Source organism: Bufo bufo, chromosome 1 (assembly GCF_905171765.1).
Source record: "Bufo bufo chromosome 1, aBufBuf1.1, whole genome shotgun sequence".
Classification (NCBI taxonomy): Eukaryota; Metazoa; Chordata; class Amphibia; order Anura; family Bufonidae; genus Bufo; species Bufo bufo.
The window spans coordinates 783,077,368-783,091,520 of NC_053389.1; the positions used below are offsets into that span (position 1 = coordinate 783,077,368).

General features: G+C 40.0%; 1 protein-coding gene and 1 long non-coding RNA gene across 2 annotated transcripts in view; one reads left to right on the top strand and one right to left on the bottom strand.

The window, feature by feature from the left end:
- LOC120986359 overlaps positions 1-9,542 on the top strand; it is a 142,451-nt gene extending 132,909 nt beyond the window's left edge. The window contains exons 2-3 of the long non-coding RNA XR_005775673.1: positions 6,651-6,748; positions 9,451-9,542. This is a non-coding gene — a long non-coding RNA (uncharacterized LOC120986359). The remainder of the gene's footprint in view (positions 1-6,650; positions 6,749-9,450) is intronic.
- OLFM2 (olfactomedin 2) overlaps positions 1-14,153 on the bottom strand; it is a 229,359-nt gene that overhangs the window by 141,636 nt on the left and 73,570 nt on the right. The window contains exon 3 of the mRNA XM_040414881.1: positions 9,501-9,653. Coding sequence (XP_040270815.1) covers positions 9,501-9,653 — 153 coding nt within the window. The remainder of the gene's footprint in view (positions 1-9,500; positions 9,654-14,153) is intronic.

A 14,153-nucleotide genomic window follows, 5' to 3' on the forward strand; every position in this document is an offset into this window, starting at 1 on the left:
GATTGATTATTTTGTAATTACAGTAAAGTATATCTATCTATCTATCAAAATTGATGTTGTTATGATGTGATGAGACAGGTTCTCTCCACTGACCTGGACTGGCCCCTTGTCTCTCTAGGAGCCCCATAGCAGCCAGATTGCCTGCCTCTATGGCACAGACAACCTTGCTATTGCTACTGATCAAGATGGTAAAAAAATTTAAAGATTTTTCCGTGGCATAAATATTTATAAGATGACTACCTTAGGATAGGTCATCAATATTGGTGGGGGTCGGGGGCGGATCTAGCGCCTGAGCTGAATGGAAGTGTCCGGTTAGAGCTCCTGCTTTCAACCTGCTGAGGGAACTGCAATCTTTTGCACAGAGAGCTTAAAATGGTCAAATACGGTGGCCAGAAACAAGGAAACCTAGCTCCACAAGCTAAACCATCTTCTGCAGTTTCAGACATGACGAAATACCTGAAAAAGCAGCAAGCAGCCGGCCCGGTCAAAGATACCAAGATGGCCGCGGCTCCCGGCAGCGCTCCACGAGGCCGCACCTCAAGCCTTTCTGAAGGTGAAGACGACACAGGAGAAGAGGGTGAGTCCCGCAACCTACCGGTTTCACGCCGCTTTATCAAGCAAGCTTTAGAGGAGGCAATGCACCCTATAATCTCTAAATTACAAGAGGTGGCTCAAGACATACAGCAGATAGGCCATAGAGTGGATACGCTAGAGGCTACACAGGCTGCGACGTTAGATCACAGCGCTGCAGTTACTCACTCATTGTCTGCTTGTCAGTTTCACATAAAACAGTTATATTCTTCCCTGGAAGACCAGGAGAACAGAGGAAGACGTAACAATCTCCGGTTTAGAGGGATCCCGGAGACGGTGTCCGCCTCAGACATCCCAAATGCTATAACAAAGATTGTTACTTCCTTACTAGGAGAATTTGACCCAGCCATGCACACAGAAAGGGCACACAGAGCTTTACGCCCTCGTCCAAAGGACAATGACCCTCCTAGAGACGTTATCTGTCGTTTTTTGAATTATCAAGACAAGGAAGCGATACTAAAAGCTGCCAGAATTGCACCATCGATCCTCCTGGAGGAGGCACAGATACAAGTATACCAGGACTTATCTCCATCTACTCTGCAGAAAAGGCGGTTTTTAAGGCCTCTTACCGCATTACTTAAAGAAAAGAAGATTCTATACAGATGGTCTTTCCCATTTGGGCTTTCTTTTTTAGTTGCTGGAAAAAGGATCATGATATCCTCCTTCTCTGATTTATCAGAAACCTACACAGTTCTGCACTCTCCACCTCTAAACATCCCAGACTGGGACAAAGTACAAGACATCACAGCTCTTCCAGCTTTAACTGTCCCCCAGCCTTGGGAGATTACAGCAACGCCGAAAAAATTGAGATCCAAGAAGTCCAAGGAGGTATCAACGCCAAAGAAGACCCACTTCACCCAAGATGGTTCCTGAGATCCTGGTGTCTTTTCTTCTTCTGCTTATTTTTGATATGATAGAACCTTATATCTTATCTGATGCTTCACTCTAAATTTCCTGGTGAACTTCAGATAAAGATATATTTGAGCTTCTCTTATATGTAACTTCTTTGCTTTTATCCTCCTAATGTCATGTCAGTCTTTTACCCTTCGTCATTCCCTAATGTGCCCTGTAATACAATTTTTTTTTTCATTTTTGCTTTACTGTCACCTTCCTCTTAAAACCTTGATCTAAAACCATATCTCTTAAGATATTATGTTCTATTATACATGCCTGTTCCCTCCCCGCTGCAGGTTACTTGTGAACTTGTTTCACTCTCCCCCTACCCCTTTAATAGTTGCTGTACGTGCGACTTTTTATGTTGATGTTATACCACTCATTGTGGTCCCTAGTTTTTGTTCTCATGTTTTTATGGTATAATTCTGGGTCTTCAGATTTTAACATGCTCAATACATATAGCTATGCTTCTTATCTTAATGTAGTCAAGACATGTCTGAACTAATAGTAGTCTCTTATAATGTGAAAGGGTTGAGATCCCCCTCTAAACGTAGCCAAATTTTTTCTCTCCTCTGGAAAGAAAAAAGTACAGTGGTTTTCCTACAAGAAACTCACTTCAAGCAAAATAACTTCCCAGATCTTTCGTTCTCTAAGTACCCCACTTGGTATCATTGTGGTGCAGATGGTGCTGCATCTAGGGGGGTCAGCATTGGTTTTAGGCGTAATACCCCATTCACATATCTAAGCCATATTCAAGATCCTGAAGGTCGTTACATCATACTGAAGGGGAAAATTGGACAAACCTTATACACCTTTGTTAATGCATACGCCCCTAATGCTGACCAAACTAGATGGATCGCTAATCTTCTGTCCCTAGTTGAGGAGCAGAGTGAGGGTATACTAATATTAGCTGGTGATTTGAATATGCCTTTAAATCCCCTTTTAGACACGTCTTCAAAAAAATCAGCTCTTCCCTCTAAGGCAATCCGAGCTACTCTGGCTAGAATGTTCAATCTTGGTCTAATTGATGTGTGGAGATGCCTCAATCCTAACAGCATTGACTATTCTTTTTTTTCTGCAGCCAACAACTCATATAGCAGTATTGACTATATATTGATTTCCAAAAAACATCTGCAACTTTGCACTTCAGCGAAAATAGGATCCATGATTGTCAGATCATTCACCAATCTTTTGCTCCATTTGCCCTCCACATGGATTGGGTAAGAAAACTGGTTGGAGGTTCAATGAGTCCATCTTGGATAATGCCACCCATAAAAAAAGAATATTGTCCCTTTTAAAAGAATACTTCCAAATTAACCATACTTCTGACACTTCCCCAAATACCCTATGGGATGCCCACAAAGCGTACATAAGAGGCCAACTGATAAGCCTCTGCTCTTATCTGAAGAAAGAGTCAGACAAAAAAATAAACTCCCTTCTCCTCAAGATCAATACTCTTGAGAAGACTCACAAAATTTCCTTGCTACAACTCCACTTATCTGAATTACTCTTACTTAAAACAGAGCTAAAAAAACTGCTAAATGAACGCTCTGCGAAGTTCTTCCTAAGCTCACAACAAAAAATATTCGCCCACGGCGATAAAGCAACAAAATTCCAAATGCAAAGAATTAAGCGTAGAAAAATGACAAGTTTTGTGCACAAAATAGCCTCTTCATCGGGCTCCATGTTGTTCAAAACAGAAGAAATCGCAGATCAGTTTAAGCTATACTACGAGTCCTTGTATAATCTTCCCCCATCTCACCTTCCTAACCCTGGATTGGATAGGGTACAAAATATCTCCTCCTTTCTTAGTTCACTCCATCTCCCAGCTCTCTCAGAAAGTCAGCACGACCAACTGGCTGCCCCATTCACCATAGCAGATATTCAAGAAGCACTAAATTCCTCTCCAGTTGGGAAAAGCCCAGGCCCAGATGGCCTACCTTTGTCCTACTACAGAGCTTTTTCTGATATTTTATTTCCCTACCTTCTTCCAATCTGTAACAATGCTTTACATAATACCCCTTTACATAATACAATTACAATCATCCCCAAACCGGGCAAAGACCACTCACTTTGCTCAAACTACCGTCCTATATCTTTGCTTAACACTGACCTTCTATTATTGGCTAAAATGCTGGCTACTAGACTACAAAAATTACTCCCCTCCCTAATACATCCAGATCAGGTAGGATTTGTTAAAGGAAGAGAAGCTAAGGATAATGTTATGAAAATTCTAAATACCTTGTACTTCTCCTCTCTCAAAAAGATACCTATAGTCCTTCTAGGTACTGATGCTGAGAAGGCGTTTGACAGAATAGATTGGTTGTATATTAGTCTTACACTTGCTAAATTCAATATCCCTGTCCAATTCTCCGACGCAATCAAGGCTATGTACCACTCCTCCTCAGCATCAGTGCTAGTTAATGACACCTTATCTTCTTGTTTCCGCATACAAAACGGCACAAGACAGGGCTGCCCTCTTTCCCCGCTCATTTTCGTACTAGTTATGGAGACGCTTTTACAGGCCCTGAGACAGCAAACAGATATAATGGGACTCAGAGTTGGTGAGCAAGAAATTAAGCTGGCCGCCTTCGCTGATGATCTCTTAATCTGCACAACTCACCCGAAAAAGTCCCTCCCTGCTATTTTATCCTTATTAGATTTATTCGGATCACTTTCCAACTTTAAAGTAAACCCTGCTAAATCACAACTCATACATAGTGGCTTCCCTCCTTCAACAATTAGGTCTCTCAAGCTCCACTCTCCCTTTGACTGGTCCACGCAACTGTTAACTTACCTAGGTGTGAAAATCTCTCCTAACACTACAGACTTATACAAACTAAATTTCATCCCACTTTTACACTCTGTTATTGCTCAGATGGACTCATTGGACCTCCCATACCTGTCATGGTTTGGCAGAAAGAACATAGTATCAGCCCTGATTTTACCCAAATTAACATATGTCATGCAGGCTCTCCCTATCAAAATTCCGAAATCCTTCTTTAACAGATTTAACAAAGCAGTCCGTAAATTTATTTGGAAGGGTCGTCGGCCTAGAATTTCATTCGATACTCTTACCAAACCAAAGCAGCTAGGAGGTATTAATCTCCCGGATCCTGAACTATATATGAAGGCCATACATCTAGCCAGAGTAGTTTGGATTAGAGCTCCCCCCCATAAATTTTGGGTTCATATGGAAAGTAACTTTCTTCCCTCCACTCCCAGGGCTATTTTGCTTGCTGGGAAATCCTTTCCCCCATCTCACCAAATTCAAAACCCTATGATAAGATGTTCGCTTGTAGTATGGGATTGGTTCTCCTCTCATAATAATATACATTACTTACTACTCCTTCACCACTCCTGACTCTAAAAGATGTCATTGACTTAGCACCATTAGATCTAAAAGAGTCATGTAACCCTATGATCAGGCACTCTAATTTACTCATTTCTAATATTCTAAACGAGAAAGGTAAGGTTCCTCCCCTTCCACTCCTTTTCAAAAGCCTAAAAGAGTCTTTGTCTCTTTCCTTTATTCACAAATTTATTGTATCTGAATTGTCTTCTATTAGGAACCTTCCTCAGGTGCCACCCTTGTCCCCTTGGTTTGATGAATTAATTGGGTCTAAACAGTCGCCTCAGAGATTGATCTCATCCTTGTATAAAAAGATAAAGTCCCCTGTAATTGCTATCAAACCAGCAATAGTGGGTGTCTGGGAAAAGGATCTCAACCGTTCCTTGACTCCCACCGAGATTAAAGTGATGTTTTCTGTAACTCATAAAATCTCGAGATGCGTTCGGATCCAAGAAAATGGGAATAAAATCATGATGCGGTGGTACAAAACACCAGAACATATTGCGCAATATTTTCCTAACGTATCCAATGTTTGTTGGAGATGCAAAACCTCCAAAGGCACTTTTTACCACATATGGTGGGATTGCCCTATTATTCAGAGTTGGTGGCGTTTTATAGTAAACAAATGTAATAAAATCTGTGGTACTTCTCTTCAATGTTCTCCAGAATTGACCCTCCTTAGTTTGGGGCTTGACAGGACTAACAAAAAAGTCAGGTCCTTACTACTTATTCTCTTAGCCGCAGCTAGAATTTTAGTAGCCGCCGCATGGCTATCCACTGATGCTCCTGAAGAAGCTAGGTGGACCCAAAAAGTAGATCAAATATATAGATTAGAAGAACTCTCCCATTGGGAAACCCGCACTCGAGCTACCTTCTTAGATATATGGTCTCCTTGGAAGATATTTAGGGCCCTCCCTTGAGATTTACCTTCCCCACTTCCTCTCCCCCAATCATCCTCTCACCCTTTTTCTCGAATGTATGACATATTCTTGGCTTACTATCATTATATAATGTTGCATCCTACTAGCTATAACATGTACCTAGCTTGATTTATACCATATGTTTTGTTGTTTCCTTATTTCCCCTTTTCTCTTATGTTAATTTATTGCCTTTGATCCCTGACTTGCATTGTCATGATGTACTGGTATGATTTAATACCATTTACTTCTATTTTTGTACCTTTTATATCTGTATTATCTTATTGCCATTGTAAACTTATTATTATTATTTAGAAAAAAAATAAAAATTGTTGATACAAACAATATTGGTGGGGGTCCAACTATTGGTACTCATGCAGATCAGCTGTTTGAAGGGATTGTGGCTTGAGGTACTGAGCGCTTTGGTCTCTTTGTATGCCATCCTGATATTGCACCTTAATCCCATTCACATGAGAAAATGGGAGGTCGCTGTGCCAAAGCCTTTCAAGTAGCTGGTTGATGGGAATTGGACACTAAAGATGGTTCATCAACATTTAAGTCCCAGAAAACCCCTTCAATATTCTTCCTAACATTGAAGACTTCATAGTCACCTTCTATTAGGCAACATACTTTATATTACTACTTTATAGGACTACCTAAGCATGGTAGAGAAACAAAAGTGACAACCAATCAAGTCATATTACTGTTTCAGAAAGGTAGTTGCCACTCTTTATGGCCAAATCTTTTTTAGTATAACTTTAGTACCTCAACACCAACTACTATAATACTACTTTTATGCACAAGAGAATTGAGCAGAATTAGTATGAATGTTCTCAGATTTGACTGCATTTGTACCTTAAATCCAACTTAGATTCACTGTGGAATCTTTCTTACAGTTGGATATTTTGGAAATGATTCTGTGAGGATCCCCACCAGATATCAGATGGGCTCCATCAGTTTTACTGCTGCAATGTAAATATACAGTCACTCGCAGGTAAATGAACACGTAGTTTGGTTCTATTTGGATCCTGTATCCCCTGGTGTCAGCTATACATTAAGGATTCAGAGTTTCTAAGCTGCCAGCTGCCCTCTTACTCTAAATCATGAAATGCAGCCAGACACAGTCCTGCTGGAGCTGCACAAATTTAATAATCCTGAAAATTGATTAAGTATCTCGACTGTGGCAAAATGCCTTGAGTGGGAGTATGGACAATGTGAGGTCAAAGAGAAGTTCTGGAAATCCTAGTTGTAAAAAAAAGTACAGTATAAATACAATATATATTATAGTAAAGGAATCATGATTTTAACTAATGGTCTGTTAAAGAATCCAAAAAATTCAAATATTGGCAATGGATCCACTTTTGTGGTCAAAGAAGTTAGCAATGTAATTTTAAGAATATGTTTAATTAAAATATTAACTATTAGAGGGTAAGCATTTTTGTGGTAGAGAACAAGCTGGTTGCTCTTCTGGTTTTTAATGGGTAAAATCTTTACTATTTTTTGTTATGGATAGGAAAACATGCAGTAGTAGCTGTTGCCCAAGCGCTACTTTAGCCATTAGCTACCTTTGTAGTGTCCCACTAGGTAATTGTGGGCACTACACAAGGGTCAATATGGTCATTGTATTTTTATATGATGTTTTATGTGATTTTCCTGTGTATTTCCTGTATCAGGCCTATTAGGGGTGTAATTCCTCCTCCTAGACAGTAGAGGGAGCTAAGGAACCCCTAGTATAAATAGTTAGGTCCAGACAGCAAAGGGGAGGATAGTAGTCCAGGAGGCTAGTTAGTGCATTCTAGCCTGCCTGAGGTTCCTGAGCAAAGCAAGCTCAGAGGTTGCAACCAGGAGAGGGTTTACCTCCTGAGAAACAAGTTCCCACAACAGAGCAAAGCAGAGCCAGTATTCCAGCCAGACAAGAGAGCTGAAGGGCAGAAGGATTTTATAGGAAAGCAAGGATATATACTTGAGGAAGTTTCCCTAACCAAGGATAAAGCCAACAATAGGGCGTACGGGCCTTGGGATAAAGACAGACAGGATTTCTGAGGAAAAGTGCAGCCTGATCTGTAAGTGTGTTAACCCTCTGAGTATCTTGCAAGAACATTGTGCCTGCCATTATTGTATATGCCTGCTTGTGACTGCTACTGTCATATGGAACTGAACCTAAGACTGTAAATAGTTCATTGTTTCCAGGAAAAGGAAGTTTTGGTTCACCACAACATCGTGTTCCTCAATTATTCCTATTATCAATCGGTGTGCCACCGTTACCTGCACTGGCGTCCCGAACTTAAAGGGACCTTGCCACCGACACATTAAACCTGCAACACCCAGGGCACCTCACCTACCACCGACCTGGTCCCTATACATTGAGAGTGCCCCAGAGGACTTCTGTGCCAGCCTCTCCATCACTGCTGTACGCCTGCCCAGGGTCTTCCTATAAACTGTGAGTAACCAAGAGCAACCCTCGTTTGCCTATGACCGTGACCTCACCATCGCAATACCCTGCTGGGCTGCGTACTGCACCTCTGATAAATATGCTACGAGTGAGCATATCATGGATTGTTACCTTATTGGGCATAGGCCAGTGCCAGATACCTCTGATAACACATTCTGAGGAAAAAAAGATTAGGCATTTTGAAATCCAATATTCCTGATCCTTCTATGGATTGAAATTTACTGTTAAAGTTAGTTGGGCAACCCCACATACATTTTATGGACAGCACCATGCACTGTGTCAGATTGGACGAAATTCATGTTGACCGCACATTTCCACAGTCAAAGGAAGACGTTCTTCATAAAATGTACATATCTAAAGGGGTTTTCCGAGACTTTAATACTGATAACCTATCCTCTGTATGGCTCTGTCCTTGGTGAGCACAGAGAACGGCTGGTACCTTCTCAAACCGCCGATTAACAAAGGTCCTTGGTGTTGGACCACCACTGATAAGGTACTGATTACATATCCAGAGGCCAGTTCATCAGTATAAAAGTCTCAGAAAACCCTTTTAAAAGGTCATATACCTTTAACCCATTTTTGCATGAATCAGTGGTAAAGATGAACATAAGAAAGTTTGTAATATATAATTTCAGAGAAAAATTACACTTTCTTCACTTATCTTCAATTTAACCAACAGTGTCCAGACTGTCAGCTCACTCTTTGCTTCTCCCCTCTCTACAGACTTATATAAGCAGCATGTCATATGATCCTTTAGTGAGTCTCACTCTCTCAAGATAGAAAATATTAGTTTAGGAGAATGGGGCAGGAGGAAAAGAGTCTGATAAATGGAGAGAGAAGCATTTTTCACGAATGAAATATATTGCAAAGTTTCTTATACTCATCGGTACTATTCATTTATGCAAAAATTGTTGAAAGGACTGTGACCATTTGTAACCAAGATAATATATCAAAAAAAGAACTTCCCTAAAATAGTTACAGTGAAATCTTTATGAGACAACCTCCTTGGGAAGTCCATCATTTTATCTAAACATATTGCCTGTGACAGATTTTTATTTCCCTTAGAAACCATTATGGTAGGACTACCCCTTTAAATGGCCATTTTGAATGCAATTTAAGGTGGCTTTCTCACAGAGATTTCACTATATTCATAATTTCAGATACATTGTCATAATTATGTAAAAGTCAAGTATGATTTTAAAATAAATGCAATATATTTTCCTTTTACTACTTAATTTCACTAGGAGGAGTATGTATATGAAGCAGTTACACAATATTCTGCATTTTACTGTACCTGGAAACTTTTAGCGTTGATACTTCTCTGGGTGTCCGTGGACCTTAACTTTGTGTCCAGAACTTTCATTAAGGACTCAGTGTTTCGCACGTACTGTAGATCTCGAAATGTTCTCAGATCTAAGACTTCCATGGACTGTGAAATGTTCTGTACCTGATTTAAAAAGAATGAAAAATTGTTCATAAACTATTAATGGTAATCAAATCTCTTTTTAAGAGCAAATTTTCTCATAATTCTTGTATGTATATAGGTCCAACTGCAAATGAGGACTTCTAGGCTAACCCACACCGGAAATCTTCTCTTAAAGATTGTCTATATCTTCTGATGATGAGTGTTACAATTTAGATTAATGGTCTCCAACCTACAGGTGAATCTCGAAAAATTTGAATATCGTGCAAAGTTCATTTATTTCAGTAATCCAACTTAAAAGGTGAAACTAACATATGAGAGACTCATTACATGGAAAGCGAGATATTTCAAGCCTTTATTTGCTTTAATTTGGATGATTATGGCTTACAGCTTATGAAACCCCAAAGTCACGATCTCAGGTACCCTTTGCTCAGGGGATATGGATTAATTAGCTGACTAGAGTGTGACACTTTGAGCCTTGAATATTGAACTTTTTCACAAATTTCTAATTTTAAGATGAATTACTACAATTCCTTTTAATTTGCATTACTGAAATAAATGGACTTTTGCACGATATTCTAATTTTTCGGGCTTCACCTGTATAGCTTTGCACCTTTTCAGAACTACCACTCTCATCATGTTCTTAATGGTATGAAAGAGTTAGTAGGTTTGCAACCAATAGAAAAACATGAGTTGGAGACAATTGGTTTAGAGGAAATAGTCATTTAAACATTTAACATTTACAGATCTGTGCTCTTGGATGGTATTTAATCCTGTCATGGTTTTTCTTGATGATATTTAGTGAGAAAATATATTTAGACCATTACACTTGTTTTTACCCTCTTGACAAACACCTCACGTAACATGTTATGTGCTTTATTTCTCTTAACATTTAGTAGAAATAAATGGGAGTATTGTTTAGGTTTCAGGTTATGGTTCTCTTGTATCTAGCAAAGACCAGCATATTAGCACAGGCAAATTACACTCCTCAACTTGGCAATTGCAACACTAATAAGGACAAACCAAGAAGGTTATGCCAATAGAGAAAGTAGCAACTGTCTCTAAGATCTGCAGATGATCAAATTCTCAAGTTCCTTGCTCCAATCTGTGGCATGTGGGAGAGGTATAAAAGCCAGATTGAAAGCAAAACCACATGAAACCTCAAGTATCGGATCAAGTTGTGTTGGATGACTGTACTATGCCTCATGTTTGTCAATTTGCCAGTTGTTGTCACTAGTGTTGATCACGAATATTCGAATTGCGAATTTTAATCGCGAATATCAGCATTTCGAGAATTTGCGAATATTTAGAATATCGCTAAATATATTCGTAATCGCGAATATTCGATTTTTTTTTAAAATACCAGTTCATGCAAATTTTTAGGTGAATATTTTATGCGAATTTTACGCGAATTTTCGCAATCAAGAAAATAATGCCTGGAGATCATGAATTCGCGAATTCGCGAATATATGGCGAATTTTCGCCCAAATATTTGCGAAATATCACGAATTCGAATATTGCCCCTGCCGCTCATCACTAGTTGTCACTTGACTCAAATTGAGAGGCTCAGAGTCCTTGAACTGGGCTATCACCCTGCATCACTACTGCAGATCACTATGCTCCTAGGCCGAGAAGTTAGCACTGTTCATAGTTGCGTGTCCCGGTGGTTGGAAGAACAACAACGAACTGGAATGACAGCAAGAGGTGAACAGAAGCAAACCTCTGCACGGACGGATTATCTAAGTAGAAGAATAGTGCTTTGTGATCCATCCTGTGCTGCAAGTGAAATTGGATGTCACATCCCAACCCTAGGGCGGCAAACAGTGTCTACAGAAATCATCAGAAGGAGTTTGCACAACATTGGGCTATGAGCCAGATGTCTAGCTGCAGGTGTTCCATTGACCTCATGCCACTGCTCTCAATGGTTATCATGGTACGCAACATTGGGCTATGAGCCAGATGTCCAGCTGCAGGCGTTCCATTGACCTCACACCACTGCTCTCAACAGTTGCCATGGTACCTGAAATTGGACTATGAGCCAGATTTCCAGCTGCAGGAGTTCCATTGACCTTATGCCATTGCTGCCACAGGTTATCATGGTGCAAAACAGCAAAGGAGACTAGAATGGAGGTCTATCCTCTTCAGCAATTAGTCCTCCTTTTGTTTTGGACACATAGCCAGAGATTGGTCTAGAGACTATGTGGGAAACGTCATGGGGAGGCCTTCACAAGGGAACATTAAACCAGTCCAACTCCCAGCATTAAGGTGTGGGGTGGCATAATGTACGGTGGCCTGAACTACCCTAGGAATTTACAGTAGACTAACAGCTCGACTGAAGAAAAAGGTGCAAGATCCAGCTCCATCATCATGAGTAAGGACTGGCATAACATGGCCTGAAACGCGTAGACAGTTTACCTTGCATCTATTTGGATTTTTATACCTCATGAAAGGACTACTTGTTACATGGAGCTGGATCTTGTACCTTTTTCTTCAGTCTATCCACAGCCATGTCCAGGCTATACCCATGCAGATGAGAGCTGCCTTTCTTTTAAGTTTTTGATTACTAATAGCTCGACGTTACATTGATTTGGTCAGGGAACAAGTAGTACAGCAATTTCCGCAAGGTGTCCCAGGAGCCGTTTTTTTAAACAGGACAACGCCAGGCTTCAAGTTGCTTGTGCTACTGTGTGGCCTAAATGTGCTACTTTTGATAGCAGCATCTCCAGACTTGTCTCCCATCAAGCACATCTGGGACATCACTGGTCGGTAACTAGAAAGTAAGCTGCCAGCAGTAGATCTTGTTGATTTGTGTGTCTAAGTGCATTCAGCATGACAGAACATTTCCCAGTCATTAATAACCTCACTGATAGCATACCAAGGTATATTTCTGTGTATGGCGCTTATACCCAATACTGAATAAATCAAGATGTTTTGAATATTTTGTTTCTATTTTTTTATCACTTGCATATCAATAAACTATCTATCAATCCTGTGATTTCCATAACTTCATGACTTTTCCTTTGTGGTGTTGCAATTTCAATGTATTTAAAGGGATATTCTCATCTCAGCCATTCATGGCGGAGATCGAAATACCCAACAGATGCATCAGACACAGGCTGTTGAGGTTACATAAGCCATAAAAATTCATAAAAGCCATAGTCTCCATAAAATGGAAATTACAGCTACGGAAACAGAGTGGCATAGCCCACTTATCTACTAAGGGTGCAATCACTTGCACATGATGAACTTTTGATCTGGTCACCTACCATCTACAAATTTTTGCTTTACTTGTCTGAGAACATTTCTGTTTGCATGATATACAATGTTTCACTTGGTTTGCTATTAGAAGAATGCTCAGCCCTAGGATACCATGAATAATATTTCATTTCCATGGGTGTCCTTTGCTTTGCAATAGGAACCCCAATAATCAGAAGCTCACGAAACAGCTTCTCATATAGGAACCCACAATACTTGAATGAGTCATCCATTACATCTACAGACCCTTTAACACAGGTTGATGCACAAGCAATAATTTCGAACAAATCAAATGTTCCCAATAGTTGCTGGCTTACATTTTGGAAATCATCTCCTCTGTATGGGGATGAACAATCTCTACTACAATCATTTATCTCGTTAGAGATTCATCCCTGTTTACATGGGACAATTTGCTGCCAGCAAACATGATTTTATGTGACACACTTGTTCATGGTTCATGTGATCGGCGGCACCTTTACACTGGCCAATTATTGGGAACGAGCATAGAAATACTCATTCCCAATAATTGCCCTCATCCTCAGTCTACTTAAAAGACAATGATTGTATATGGCACTCTTGTTTATGGTTTGGGTGATCGGAGGCACTTTTACACTGGCCAATTATCGGGAACGGACATATAAACGCTCATTCCCAATAATTGCACTCATCCTTGACCCATTTAAAAGATGGTTTTATGGGACACACTTGTTTATGGTTTGTGTGATCGGCGGCACATTTACGCTGTCCAATTATCAGGAAGGAGACTACAAACGCTTATTCCCAATAATTGCCCTGATCCTCAGCAATGTAAAACAGTCTTAACAAATAGTGTTGAGAGCGAATATTCGAAAAGCAAATTTTTAGCGCGAATATCAGCACTTCGAGAATTCGCGAATATTTAGAATATAGTGCTATATTATCATAATGACGGATATTCGTTTTTTTAACACAGTACACAACAGGTGATCATCCCACCCTTCTTCTAGCTTGTGGGCCAATGAGAAGGCTTTGTCACAGCTTAGCAACATCCCTAGCAACCAATAGAAAAGTTGCCTGCCCCTTACTATACAAGTTGCACGTATTGTGAAAAAATATGCGCATCATTAATTGCCGAAAATTCGTAAGCGCAAATATATTGGAGCACTCTATCTGTATATAAAGCCATTCTAATGTTCTGCCGTGTCAACCATTTTCTCCAGTCTCAGGAAACTTGAAAAATTTAGCATAAGTGACCCACGCCGGTATTTAGAGCGCATTACGCGAATATTA